The 15426-nt window shown below is 36.5% G+C and overlaps 1 protein-coding gene across 7 annotated transcripts in view; it reads left to right on the top strand.

Moving 5' to 3' along the window:
• Positions 1 to 15426, top strand: part of ULK4 (unc-51 like kinase 4) — a 262151-nt gene that overhangs the window by 199698 nt on the left and 47027 nt on the right. For all 7 annotated transcript variants that reach the window (XM_075493361.1, XM_075493362.1, XM_075493366.1 and 4 more), the window contains one exon: positions 5175 to 5360. In XM_075493361.1, the coding sequence (XP_075349476.1) occupies positions 5175 to 5360 (186 nt within the window). The remainder of the gene's footprint in view (positions 1 to 5174; positions 5361 to 15426) is intronic.

Below are 15426 nucleotides of genomic sequence, written 5' to 3'. Positions count from 1 at the left end.
TACATTGCACTGGCTCTAAGGCTATGCCCTGACTTCAGTTTCAGAGCACGTGAAGGTATTTGCCAATGAATAATGAAAATGACTGCAGAAGAATGATAAGCCTGTAGACTGTAGAATTTTATTTCACATTTCTTAGGAATACAGACAGTTCTGTGGTCACAGTGGAAGGACATATGTTTATTTCCTGTATTGTATAATGTATTGCTGTTATTGTATTTGAAATGTTATCTGTTCAAATTATATTTGAAGAATTCTGTCCTACAGAGCTACTCTAAAAACCAAAACCCAAATAAACAAAACCCCCCCAAAACCTCCCAAACAATAACACACCAGAGGAAATAAGAATATATTGTCACAAGCACAGAATTTCAGAATGGGGATTCAGTTTCTCAACAATTAGGCTAGATTAAAATGACTGAAAATATATTGTGTTTAAAAATATTTTCCCTTAGGTAGGAGGACGACAATTTTGCCCTAAGCCAAAATATAATATTTTTTTTTTCATTTAAGACTGTGCATATTTACTAATAAGAATAGCATAGTAAAGTTAGCAGATTTAATAATGATGTTTTGCTTTTACATTTTGTTTAATGCTTGCAAGATCATCTTCCCTATAGTTCCCAATGGTGCTTCCTTTACAGTACATTCTGTAATCACATTACTGATCTAATGAACATCTATCTCTTATTGTAATAAACTCTCTTTGTATATAACCTCATTAATGCACTGAAATAGTGTCCCCTCCGGGTAATACAGACAGTTTCATTGTAGCTCTAAAATTAGATGCTGTAACAACTCCAACAGTGTGAAAACTGCCACTTCAGCTCAAATGATCACACGTTTCTTGCAATGGTTTGCGATTCATGAACACACTGCAATTCGGCCCAAAATGAAGGCATTTTTGTTAACAGACTGCAGAAATATAGGTGTATAATAACAAGAAACTTCCTGCTCTTTACCACATTAACCTTAAAATACACAGAGCAGGTTCCATCTAGAAAGGAAGAGAAGTAGAATTTTATGTTATGAGCTTGTTTATAGGAGGTTATAACATGGCCATAAAAATTAAGAAAAAGTAGTACACAGTCTTCATTACACAAAAGTCTTGTCATGAGGCATTACTTTAAAATTTCGAAGTGAAAAATAAATCTACAGTTCTGAGTTAGAGAATGGCAAAAAATATGGCTTTAGCTGTTCAGTAATGTATTTTAAGGTGCTGGATTTTTTTCAAGCTATACACTAGCCCAGAATATTAACAGCTGCAAGGAGAAGGAGTACTAACATTTCTACCTTGCTGAAGGGCTGAATCCATAATCCCCTCTACGACTGATAAAGCAGAAATAAATGAAAGGCCACTAGAGTTTTTTCATGTAATTATGAAATATTAAAGGGCAGATATTTTCTTAAAGAGTTAGAACTCTGGTTTTTCATGGGTTTCTCCTCCCCTGAAAGAACAAAAACTTAAGTAGCTGCTGTCATGAAAAACTATAAATGCATTTCAAAGACTTGAAATATACTTCTTCACATCAAATGGAATTGTTATGATTAGCAAAATAATCAGAACACTGTTCCAGCTGATTAAGAGATGAACCATCCATCTATATTCATTGTCTAGCAACATAATTCTGGCTTTGCTGTTCTTATTAGACATGAGATACTATTTAACTTGAAAGCTGAATTTTCATTCCTTAGTTTTCTACATTTACAGATATTTATTATATTTTCAGTAATTGCTTTTGTTCATACCAATAATTTTCTTCAGATCCTCTACTCTTTATAACCGTTAATGAAAGTACTAACACTGACTGGCAGCCATTGTTAAATTTCAGGTTACCAACTTACAACTTTTGACATCTAAATCACTACTTGTCGGTAGTGAAACAGCAAAATGGTGAAAGTTATAGAGAAAAATGTCCACTGATGTGGACATACTTAAATAGGGACATTGCTGAGAGTTCCTCTTCCACCTTAGTTATGGATTGGATAGGCTGTAGGCCAATGATTCTTATCCCCTCCAGAGTAAATACGGTCTTTCCTATTCCCGGCTTGTTTTCCTATTTATCCAAAACCTATGCTGTTATTGTTTTACCCTGCAATTTTCCAGGACGACAGCAACTTGCTCCCCAAACTCTAGAGAGCGCTGAAGCTCAAACGGACTCTGGTGAAGCAGAGGAGCAGAAGAACCTGAAGTACAATAGGTGATGAAGGGCTTCATTGGCATTTGTGATTGAATAGGATGATGTCATGGCTGGCAAGTACTGTGAAGCCTGGAGTGATACTGGTGGCTAGGTTTGGAGGATGGTCACTGACAGCTTGACATCTGGTGAAGAGCAAGCCTATCTGATGCCAAGACATATTGGATGGAGAGATTCAGGGTCTTCCTTTCTCTTGTTGAGGGACAAAAAATGGCAGCAACAGTGATGAAAGGTTGGACATGTCAGGAGGACGTAAGCAAAGCTATTGGCCCAAGCCCAGCTCCTCCTCACCTAGGCAAAATGTTGCACTGTCTCACTAACTGGGGACTCCTGCTGAAGACAGCCTTCCTTGGGAATAACGCTAACAGGCTGGACTTGCTCATTTGTTTCCTTGCAAGTCAGGCACCCTCCTGGTGTCAGGAAAAACTACAAAGGACATGGTGCTTTATGTATTTCTTCACGCAAGGTTGTTGTAGGGGCAGTCCTCTGCAGAGACTGACACCTTTCCACTCCTCTGATATTTAGTGAATATCTCAGAAAAAGACCTTGGGAACTGGGAAGTCTCACTTCCAAGTATGGCTGTTGTGATTACTGATTACACATGGGATTTTGTTCTCATGGAGATCAGGGAACTAGCCTGCACTGCAATACCTGGGCAAGGACGTATCTGTCCAAATGTTCACTGATTTTTTGTTTGGTTGGTTGGTTGGTTAGCCCACAAACAACATCTGAAAATTGAATATAGTTCTTGTACTGTGATTTTCTTCAAGGAGTGGTTGATATACCTGTCTACGCTGATCTAGTAACAAACTGTAAGTTAGAGTGCTGCTTTTAAAAGGGATAAGAGAGATACGTTAAAGTAGTTTAATTTTGTCTTCCTTTATTTAATAGCATTTTTATTTTTTTTAGTGAAGGAAATACAAGTTGGCTCAAAGCCCCCAGTGAGATCAGTGGAATTTTTTTTTTACTTGATAAGGATTGAAGATATAAATGGAGCTATAAAGCTTGTTACTATTTGTAGCTTTTCCTCCTTTTTAGTCTTGCTATTTATGTTGATGATGTTATTAGGTAATTCTGGATGTTGGAAAGGAAACAATCAAATAGGTGGCATTTAGACTGGAATGAAGAAAAACCATACAGCAAAACTGTTGAAGAAATAGCTGCTGTGGTCCTGTCACTTGCATAGCATTAGGTCAAATAGGATGTGATATGTCTTGGGGCTATATATTCAGAGCTTACATCTCAGTTCAGTCTGTTTTAAACAGCCAGCTCTATGAAGCTAATGGAAAACAGGATTGTATTTGCATGCAGATCCCTGGGGAACTGCTTCTTGAATATTTAAGGAGTATATGTCTGATGATATGTTCCCAGATTGCTTTAAAGTAACTATATGGGTTTTCCTTAAAATGAAAAAACTTGGGAAGTTCATACTGCAGATTAAATAGGTAATCATTATTGAAATGGTTGGGCATATTATATAAACGGTTGGACAGATTATATAAATCGTTTCCTTTTTATTGTCAGTAAGGATAGTCTGTTAACTGTACTTTAATGTAGCTTCTTTGTATTTAAATAGTATTTTTGGAATTAAAAAACTGAGTAGGAGTGATGAGGTGTTTTTACACTTCTATACCTTATTGGTTAAGACCACCACTGGTATATTTTGTTCAGTTCATGGACTGTAAGGCCAGAAAAGGCTATTGTAATCATTTAGTCTAGGATCTTATATAACACGAGACATAGGACTTTCCTAATTAATTCTTCATTATAGTAAAGGGTTTTGTTATTTTTTTAGAAAAAAAATATCTTTGTGATATATAAGTTGCCTGTGGTGGAGAATCTGTCTCACTTCTAAGAAAGTTGTTTCAGCGGTTAATCGCTCTTATTAAAGAAAGAAAGAAAGAAAGAAGGAAATCAAAGTATTATCTTCCTTGTAATCTGAATTACTTTAGATAAAGTTTTGAGCTATTGTCTCATACCAGTCCTTTTTCAGGTAAAGGAATTAACCTATCCTCAGCCTGCTTTTTCTCACATATAACCAAGAGAATATGATCAAGTGCCCTTTAACCCTCCCTTTGATAAGCTATAGACATTAAATTCCTTCAGTCCCTTGCTGTTATGTTTTCCAATCTATCATCCTCTTGCCTGTTCCCAAGAAACCTCTATGATTTTTTTCACTAGCTTTCATGAACTGTCTGTGCTAAAACTAGGCATTGTGTTCCTGTTGTCATTCCAACAGTGCCAAATACAAGCATAATATAATATCTCTACTCATTATTTCCAGATTGTACTTTCAAGAAAGATAGAAATCATTTTGATAGTGGTGTTCATTTAAAGATGATTATTAGCCATGCCCCTAGATCTTTTCCATAATTTTGCTTCCCAGGAAAATTTTTCCATCCCATTGCTAGGGCCTGCTCCAGTGTCTGCTCTTCAAAGGAGTGCAGAAAAGCTGAAATTCAGGAAAATATTGAAAATCTGCAAAATGTACCTCCTAATGTGACTACTTAAAATCCATTAATTAGCTAGATAATCTGTACTCTACCTCAACCAGAAGGCATAGACTTGATTTAGAAATAATTAAATGAAGTTTTATGGTGTGCATTATGTAGAAGATTAGACATCATGGCTATAATGATACTTTCTGCTATTACTACTTCTATTTAAAGCAAAATATACTGTCTGAAAATAACAGAATTGGGAGCAACATTTTCAGTGCCTTTATGATGTTGCTGTAGATAGGCTATTTGATAGAATCATAGTGGAGACGTTATACTGCTGCTTAAGAACAGATATATTTTACTTATATTTTCATCACTTTATTAATCTTAGTTTAATAGAATTTTGAGTCAATCAACCAGAAATGATTCTTTCCTGGCACAATGCAAATGTTAATAGTCTTCCAAATCCCCAGTGATATGCAATTTTTTCTGAAATTGGAATTTGATTTTTGTTTGTTCATTTTTTGTTCATTTTTAGCTTCCCAATGAAGATACTGAAATATTTGAGAGTGCCTCACAGTGCTTATCATTGCTGGTTCAGCTGTATGGAGGGAACAGTCAGGAGAGTATGTCTCCAGAAAACATGGACAGCTTTGCTGAAGTACTGAAGTCCAAAAAAGATACACGACAACTGAAGCTTTTGTTGAGAATTATAAAGAGACTGGTGAGTCAGCTTCTAAACATTTTAAAAGTCCATGTGTTTCTTTTATATCATTGGATAATTTTTTGGCTGTTTTTTTCCTCTTAAAGTAAAAAAGAGTATAAAAGAATTTTGAAAACAAAATGTGAAGTTAAATTTCCTGTCTTTAAATTTCAGTTACCTTCTCTGGAGAAGATAGCCTTCTACATGTAAAACCTCCTACAAAATGATAGTTGGATTTCTCCTATTTTAGTTAACCATTCAGCTGTTTAAATAACTCATTTATATATTTGTTTAGTACGTCAGCTTTATGAAATATTGGAACAATTTTCTGAATGCCTTCTGAAAGAAGTAACCTAGTAGCATTAAATAGCTGTTCAGAAACACAGTGCTTGATTTCATGGTAAATAAAATGCCATTTTGTACTTGAAATAGGTTTGTGCGTAGGCTGTTGACACCTCATTCTCGCTGAGCGACAGGGACCACTCCTGCTGGAGGGGTTGTTATGTAGAACGTAGAACCCGCTGATTGACAAATCAGTGGGTATTGTGCAGGGGCTTAGTTTGGTGATGTTATTGATGGGTAGGGGCTTTCAATTCTGTCATGCTCTGACATGGTAGCATGACAGCAGTGTTGTGTCTTTCAAGTAGCTTAGGTGGAAAATCTTCTGTATCTGTAACGTTCTCTCAGATAATAGTATGGTTTTTATCTTGAAGTGTCTAGACAAGAAGCTTTGCCTGCATTGTCACCTTGCGTTGGTTGATTACTTCACCCTTTACTCTCCAAGAGCAGGAGTTTTCAATTAAAAGAGGGTAACTTCCCCAGTTTGAGGCAGAAGACAATCGAATTTTGCAAGTGCAGTGCTGGCTACTAGGGTAAGGCCATAATCAATGGCAGCAGGAGTCGTCCTACTTACGGAGCGAAGAGGAAGCAACCCTTTTTTGTAGGGCTTTTGGAGCTGTTCCTGTCCTCTTTCTCCTGCCTGCTGTATTTACATCACAGGAAAGTAAACACCATACTCTTCTTCCCAGTTTTGCTCAGTCCTATCTCTCCCTAAAAGAGGCATTAATATATAAAATTGAAATTGAAAGGATGTTTAAAATTCATAATTTCTCTCATCCTTGACATCATCTCCCATTTCACTCCTTTATTTTCTCATGCTCTTCCTGAAAAGAGAATTCTAGCAAAGATTTTTTTGAAGATGCTTCCTATTGCTTTTTGGTGGTACCTGTGCTTCTCTTTCTGTGTAATTGTTGTGCTGCATAGAACAGGTTTTTGCTTTTCCCCAAAAGCAATAAGAGAAAAGAGGCAACAAAGTGTGAGGAAAGGAAAGAGAAATAAGGCTGCAATATACATATCTAGATTATTTGATTTTAGCATAGCTACAGACTTGTTTCCTTTCCCTCCGTTTTGAAGACTGTGGTTCAAAAGTTGACCTAGCGTGCAGGATATTTAACACAGAAACTTCTGTTGATTATCTTAAGAGAGCAAAGCTATGCTATCACCTTTTGAATCTTGCAAGTTCCTGTACTTTTAGATCTCTCCTTTGTATATGAGTGATACTGGTACTTGTTATTTATAATATCAGGAATAGATTTTCTGTAATTATTTTAATGAGATCATAGGATTTCTTTTGAAAGCAGGGTTCATAGATAATTTGACAGATTATTTAATAAATCTTACATTATTTCTCTAAACCTTAAAAAGTCCTGTTCAGAGGAGATTATTATCTTGTCAAAATTGTCATAATCACAAAAGACATTGAAATATAATCATACCTATTTAAGAGGGATTCAGCCCACATCAGCTGTTCATGCTGAATTTTGAAGCCTAGAGCAGTGTTTTTCTTTTCTTTCTTTTTTTTTTTTTTTAAATATCTGAGCAATATTTTAATAGAGGGATCATTAAGTGCACTGATTTCCATTCTTGCCAATCAGTGCTTGTACAGAGCATCTTTCCAATCTGTGGTTACATTAACTTTGTTGTTACAGGCACAGGTATTGCTTACGTAAGACAGGAATATACAAAAAGAATTCAATGAGTTTATGCTATAGCTGCCTTCATAGCATGTATTACTGGAAATAAGGAAAAGGCATAGCAGTATGACTAGTTAATCTTTGTCCAAATGTTTCATATGACTCGAGTGAGCCAATGGAGACAGGTGTCTCAGTTTTAGTCTTCAATGTAAAGCATGTCACAGAATATGTTAACATACAAGATGACCTTACCTTGCTGAAATGGAAACTTGTATCTGTGTGTTGTTTTAATTTAATAGTATTCATTCATTAAGTTTTATCTCCAGTGGTTGGAGGTTTGTGGGTTTTTTGGGTTTTTTTGGGGTTTTTTTTTTTTTTGGACAAAGTTGGAGGTTTGTTTTGAGTTGGGTTTTTTGTTTGTTTTTGTTTGGTTTTTTAATAGTCATTTTTCATTGTCACCTTTGACCAGCAAATTGACTGCAGGGCAATATAAACTTCTTGCAACATTTTCTTCACTGATGTTTGCCCTACAATTTCGTTGTATTCATTTATTAAACAGAAGTAAAGATATAGGCCTGCCTGGGGCTGGGGGAAATATCTTTGTACAGACTTATTAATGGAATCACCATGAACAGCCCTTTTTACAGGCTTTATTCTTCTGTAAAAAGAAATCATTAGGAGTGAAAACCAGAAAAAATATACTTTGAGCTAACTTTTGTAACTGTGTAAGTTAGGATCTTTCAAAAGCTTTAAAGAGGCAGCGTTGACTGTCGTCTGTCTTTTTTTTTTTTAAATCACCTCTTAGCTTTCAAAGCTTTTGGCTCTGTCCAGGCCCAGGTTAACCAGTCTTTTTCAAGAATGTTCTCTCAGGGGCATTGATATAATGGACAGAAACTTAATAAAATTATTGAATCAAAGAAACAGGGTTTGGTGGGTTTGGGATTTTCCCTTTCAGCCCTTTTACTAACTCTCTTGTTCTGGTTGCTTCATCTTGGGTTAGACAATTCTGCTATTCTGATATTCTTCACCTCTTTTAGCAGCATTTGTGTAACTGATCGGTGACATCAGGGGAGTGATCTTCTCCCATTCTTTCGTTCTGGGAGCCTCTCCTGCTACCCTTTATGGAAATCACTCTCTCTTCACTTCATGTCTTCTGTGAAGATATAGTGCATCTTATTACAGTCCAGTAAATCATCTAGATTAAAGTATTTCTTTGTGAAGTGGAAGAAATTTTCATTTGGGAAGCGAATAGTTCAATTTTTCCCTGCTTTACTGAGAAGTTTTTCATTTCTCTTTTTCCCCAGAGGAAAAAATCTACCTGCCATCTCAATTTACCATCTAGTATGTAATGTAAAGGCATTCATTATCACCAGAATTTTTATAGAACTAGCCAATATCTCCTCTGGACACATAATCACTGTGGGATTACAGCTGGGTACTGACAAATAAAATGTTTCAGCTTTCAAAACAAGAGAAGACTCTCTTTATTCTGTCTGGTAATAAGGAAAAATTCCTCTGAGAAAAATGAATAAGCATCCGGCTTTAACAGGCAATTCTGCACTCACTGTGGAGAGTGAAATTTTGTTCTGTGACTTTTACCTTAAGTACTTGTCAGAAAGTATATTGAAGTCTACCTAAATCACACACTTTTTTCTTCTGATAGTCTTTCTAGAACCTCATTTTCACTAATTTGTTTATCTTAACTGTCAAAAAGTTGTTCATCCTTTATTTGTGAGCAGCTAAGACATTTAGGACGTCATCTGCATGTCAGATACCCTGTGGGGGATACATATAAGGATTTTTCAAATTGTATTAGTCTGTGTAGTAAAGATGTTAACGTTAGAATGAGAATACTTGAGCTGGGGCAAAGGTCCATAACTTTCATTAATTTCATTGTAGGACTGTTGAACACTAATCTGCTCTCCCTGCCAGTTTGGGCCACAGCTACAGCATTGCTGTGTGCCTGCAGGCAGATTTACTGTCTTGTTTCCAATGAACCAAAGCCTGGGGAACCACTGGTCACTATGTCTAAAATATCATTCAAGTCATGTGTCCCTAAGTATTTCTGTCATGTAGATTAGTAACTATATCATCCTGAGGTTTATACAGAGGTGTGCTGAGTTCACATCTTCTGAATTGGCACCTGTGTGTTTGTATATTAAAATATATGTATATATTTTTTCTGTGATAGTTCCCAGATTAGGTCCTCTTTATATTAGCCTCTGATCATGCATTATGGGGAAAGACATTCAGAGCTTGAAGAGATATACGGTCTGGGCAGCACAAATGTTTGATTTAGCAATTCTGCAATCCCTCTCTTAAGTCGAACGTCTTGCTGGAGATTTGCTCCTCAGTAGACTCCTGCAAGTACATCTGCAGGGAGCTTGCCTCAAAGAAGATGAAGCAAAATCCCAAGAGATTTTCAGATAGCATCCCTTTTATGGCTTCGGCTCCGAGGATTCAGCGCCACAAGGAGGTGCCTGTGCGGCAATTCCCAGCGGAGCCTGCTTTCCCAGGGTCTTGCAAAGCTGCGGGAACCTGTTGGCGTATCTCCTGCAGAGAGAACACAGCGCTCTCAAATAGCCTCAGTTAGCCGGAGAAAAACTTCTTATGTGTCTTTCTCCTAACCTGAATCTTTTAAGCGTGCTTTTAATTCATTTCATTAATTACTAAGGTAATCCATAATATTCCATTGCTCTAAGGAATAACTGTATAACAGAGATACTTATTAGACTGTGAATACAGTACTCACTTCTGGGTTGCTGGCATGTATAGGTAGACTCACTATAAATGCAAGTGTTGTGTTATATATTTTCCTTAAAGTACGTATCTTTTTAAAATCCGGATGACTTATATGAACAATTTCTATTCTTCATTAGTATTAGTCTCTTATTTTCAAGTTGTTACCAAGCTTGCATCCCTTCTTTATAGACCACCTTTTGTTGGCTTCAGTCTAATAGAATAATGTCCCTGGGTAGGATGGGGCATTCATTAGACACAAACAACTTAAGATCCCCCCAAGAAGAAAAAGCTAATCAGCATTAAGATACATTATGCAGATCATAAATGGGACAGGTTTCTCAAAATGCTTTGTAGCAAATACATGGGAAGGATCATGCCTCTCCACCCTTCCTGCCGTGCAGGGAAGCTCCCTCTGTTTGCACACTCGGGCAGGCCTTTGTTTTAGGGTTTTAATGAATTTGGAGAGAGTCCCCAGAGATGAGAGAAGCACCGGCTGTTCAGAGATGAGAGAAGCACCTCCAGCACCGGCTGTTGGTTGGCAACCTTCTGCCATGGCACCTCCAGGCTCTGCCATACCGTGTGGGGGAATCTCCCCGTCCCCAGGGCCACGCCCAGGGAGATGTCTCTCCTCCTCCTCCACTTACGGGTTTTAATCTAGTCGCAAAGTAAGCTTTTAAGTATAGCTGTTTGAATTTGCGTATGTTTTGACTGAAATACAATCTAATGACACTCCTTTAAAAAAAAAAAGTAAGTTACAATGTCCCTGATGAATATTAGCAGTCGGTAGGGATATTTGTCTGTCGGAATTGCTGGGCCAGGCCCTTCCCTCTGGTGAAAAAGCAATATATTGAGTTTACAGCAAAGAGTTAAGAAAAACTGGTTTAAATTACTTGGAAGGTGAATGCAGCTAATCACAACTACTCTAATAAAATTTAAACAACAATTAAAGAATGATTTAAATAGACCTAGTATAGTGTAATTTAAAGAAATTCAGCATTTGGCGGGCATAGTTCTCTTGCGGCACAGCCCCTTTGCTTTAAGCTGTGGTTTACTGAACAGAGAATTGAGCCAATATTGATTAATTTATATGAGTAATTTGGATTTCTTTTTTTTTTAAATCTCACTTAAGCTGTATTTTGAACTATGTGTTCAGTTTGTAACGTCCTATGGGCTCTACCAAATTCTCATGTAAATGAAATATTGTACTTTCATCATTAAACCCTGGTGAAAGACTTTTTTTTTTCAAGCTTAGTAAAGCATTTTCAGTAGCACTAAGAAGGAAAACATTTAGTCAATGAAAGTGTGATTTTTGAATAGTCAAAACTAATAGTATCCCAATTTGTTCTCAGACATTCTTCTAGCAATACCAAGTCCTAAAATATGGATTAGTTAGTTTATAATTATTTACCTGATATTAAGAATAACATAGCTTTTCAAAAAGCACTTTTTTAAAGTACTGTTTGAAAATGTTATTTATATGTCTAGTAATACTTAGGATATCCAGATGTGAGAGGGATACTGTAGTTGATTATCATTTGAGATCTCATGGCATTCTTTATAGTAGTATACATGGCTAATTTTAACTTGACTAATTACATTTTGTGTTTTGAAATCCAGGACACAAATTTTTGCTGTATAGGTCTGATAAGAATTTTCATTTTTCATCTGAAATAGTTAGATACTGTTTCACCTTAGAGGCATGTGCATGTTTATGACCTGTGTGTCTGGCTTATGTAGCTTGTGAAGGGCTAAATTCAGGCTCATTTATACTTTGTGTAACTCATGGAGTGTATTCAGGATGCTGAGAAGTAGTACAATATGTTAGCACTGTCCTTGACTTTCTCTTTTTTTGACATTTCCATCCTATGGTTTCTGCTGGAGGAGAGGGAAGAATATTTTGGTATTTAGATTTACACACTTCGTTAAGAGCACTGAAAGAATTTTAATAAGCCTTTTCTGTTTCTGATTGGCCTTCCTTTTCATTTACCTCTTTGAATTTTAGAATATCCTTCTTTCAGTTGGCCAAAATCTTTAAGTGCAGCATTCTAAAGTTATATACTGATGGCTTTTTTTCCAGTACTTTTCCTTCTGTCTTATGAAATTAAACAGAACAAGTATCCATGGGTAAGTCTCAGTCACCGATGCACTCCCTGGAATTCTTATCTTCCCCTATCTTGTCACTTTTGATCCTGTCCAGAAGTTCTGTGGCTGATACCAGATTGCAGGAAACTTTGCTATTTTTTGACCCAAAGCACTAAATGGTACAGGAATGCTCTGCTTATTTCTTCTCATAGAAAAGGCAAATATTTTAATCTTGATAAGATTGTCCAGGCTTATAGGATCACTTGTTTCTGGCTGCATCAGAATCCTCTTCTGCTGTGTGAATTTTGTACTTGTCTGACTACACTTGCCTAATTCACTTTACATGGTGTAGTTTGTATCCCTGTGTATGTATAACCATAAACACAGTATATTTTCTTTGTGTGTGACTTGGGGTATTCTTAACTCAAAGCATCAAGATATTCCTAACAACTGTGAGAATTAAAATTTTATTTTAATGGGAACTAAGCTGAGATTTTTTTTTTTTTCAGCTGATCACTGGACTCCATGAGCCTATTCTATTAAAAATATTAGGCTTCATATAACCTGTGGTAAAACCAAAACCCTAAGTAGTGATACATAAAGTCAGATGGTGAGGAATTTTTTATGCAATTAACTTACCGTCTTGAGTGTTATATAGGAGTTTGTATAGCTTGGAAGCTTTTGGTTAAGGAAATATTTACTGGGACTTCTAACTTTTGATGTGATTTAGGTCCCACCTTTTTGCAGCTGGTGATATGTCTGGAATATCCATGGTTATCTTAATCTAGAGGTGCTGTTTTGTTTTATACATTTACACCTCTGCAATGACTAATTTGCTGTCAGTGTTTTTACTGTAACTGTGGAGTGCTTTCTCCGTATTGAAGAGAGTTCACTATCCTTCATCTGGTATTTCCACCACATAGACAAACACCTGCTTTGCTAGCAAATCATATATTGAGTTCTCCTGCTCCCAACCCAGAATTTGGAACAGAGGGCTATTTTAATGGCTTTCCTTCATTTTTCTTTAGTGTTTGTTTGATGCTGATAACTTTCTAATACACAGCTGGATGGCTCCTACTTTTGCTGCTTTCTGCTTAGTCCTAGCAGTTTATGTTTAATATTATTCACCTACCCTCATAAGCTACTGTGATGTTTAATCTTTGCAAGATATTTCATGGTCCTCAGATAAAGAGTAGTAAATATCAACAACATTTTTCTAAGAGAATCTACCAACACCAATCGAATAGGATTAAATTATTAAAAATATTTTCTCAGCTTGAATGTTAATACCAGGTTGCACATATGTCTGGGGTCTGTAGCATTAATGGGAGTGTATGAGCAGTAGTTGCTGCTTTCATTATTATTAAAACTGAATTGCATTAGTGCCTGTAGATCAGGACCTTATTGTGGTAAGCTCAATGCAAGCTCAGTAAAAAGTCATTTCGTGCTCCAGAGAACAATCCAGCTCATTTCCTGTATTCAAAATAAGCTCAAGGAATTGCCTGAAAGTGACTCTCCCAAATAGGAAATAATTTGACACCAAGATGACCGTCCTGGATAAAACAGATCCTTGGGCAGTGTTCAGTTCTGTGCAAGCAGGAATGGGAATTTAACTAGTTGCTCCTGATTATTAATAAAAAAGTAGCTTCATTTTATTCCAAATTTAAATTCTTATGGTCACAGGAGTATTTAAAAATACTTAGCCTTCCTCTAATCTTCATGTGAGTCCGTTACCAGAAACTAAGAGAGCTTTAAAAGATTTTGGTTGCCCATGTTGAAGATGAGATACAGGTACGCATAGAAACCAGGTTTACTGTGACTTTTTCAAACTCATATTGCAAACCCTTCAAAAAAACCTCCTGTTTTTATTACATCTATTCTCTTAAACTCAGTCTCCTTCTGACAAGTTTACAGAGGGTGAAACAGTCCATTACATTTCAGCATGTAAGTAACATTTTAACTACCATGTACCAGGAGGAAATCTAATGTAGGAATTAGATTCCCTACTGGGAAGAAGTGGTCCTTCCTTTGCCTTCTAAATCACCTAGCACTGGACAGTCAGAGTGAAAGGTCTTGACATATGCTCTTCGTTAATCCTTAGTGCTCCCTTATTTTCCTTGCCAATGTTTCTGTCTATTGATTTTTAAAATATATTTCAAGTTCTGCACTTTAATATGACATCTGACAAACATTAGCACTGTTTCGCTTTGTCTAGATCCTTACCCTCTTCATCTTATAGGGCTGAAGCACTGCTGAGAAGCTGGTGTTTTCAAAAATCTTGCCATGAGCAAATCTTCAGGTTACATAGAGTTTGATTTAATAGCCAGTGTGTGGATGCAGGTAAACAGGGAATATAGTTGGAGTGATTAAAGGGATATATTGTAGAGGAAGACAGTCCTTGGCCATCAAGCTGTGAGGATGTGGGACTCTGAGGCACATGAATTAGGCAAAGGAGACAAATAGACTGATAGGGCATTTCAGATACAGGTTGTCTGTCAGATGGAAATTGTGAGTAAAAAGATGACATAGATAACAACAAAAGTATGCTGGGTTGTGATAATGAGACCAAGCAATATGACCATATAAAGCAAAAGGAAGGCAGTGTTTAAGGAGTTAGAGATTGTTGGAAAGATCAAAGATGAAAATTATTTTAGAAGCATCAGTCAAAACATGCATGCAATGAAGGAAAACAAAACACCTTCAAGTTTTTTCCCGGGATATCTCATGCATCTAATGGTTGGTTGACGTATTCGTAAACAATATGTGCATACTTTTAAAGTTCCCCAACAGAGGGCCCATGCTTACATACTATTCCCTGGCAATGATAACCGTATCTGGGTATTATGAACATGGTGCTGCACTATTTCAGATGAGTCCATGATTCATGTAAGTGTTCTGAAACAAGGTTATGTTTAAAAATAGCATTTGTGTGCATTGAGGTTAGACTTTCAGTAGATTCTGCAGTAACTGCCCCCCCCCCCCCCCCCAATTCAAACAGTGATTCAATCCAGCATCTTCCGTGATGAAACCTCCACTTTTTAAATTATGAAGACTCTACTAGTTAAACATTTATGAAGTGCCCAGTGCTGTCACTTCTTCAAACTATTAATATGTAATGTTTTTATCCAAACATCATTATAAATTTATAACAAATTTAATTTGTGGTGATGCAGTGTTCTATGGGCTGTGAATTACTGTCCTAAATTTCACACAGCAGATGCTTTCTCTGGAATGCAATGCCTAGTTGATGAGTTCATATGATGCAGCATAAGAATATCTCATAATTTGCA

Source organism: Mycteria americana, chromosome 2 (genome assembly GCF_035582795.1).
Source record: "Mycteria americana isolate JAX WOST 10 ecotype Jacksonville Zoo and Gardens chromosome 2, USCA_MyAme_1.0, whole genome shotgun sequence".
NCBI lineage: Eukaryota > Metazoa > Chordata > Aves > Ciconiiformes > Ciconiidae > Mycteria > Mycteria americana.
This window is presented reverse-complemented; position numbering and strand designations above follow the sequence as displayed.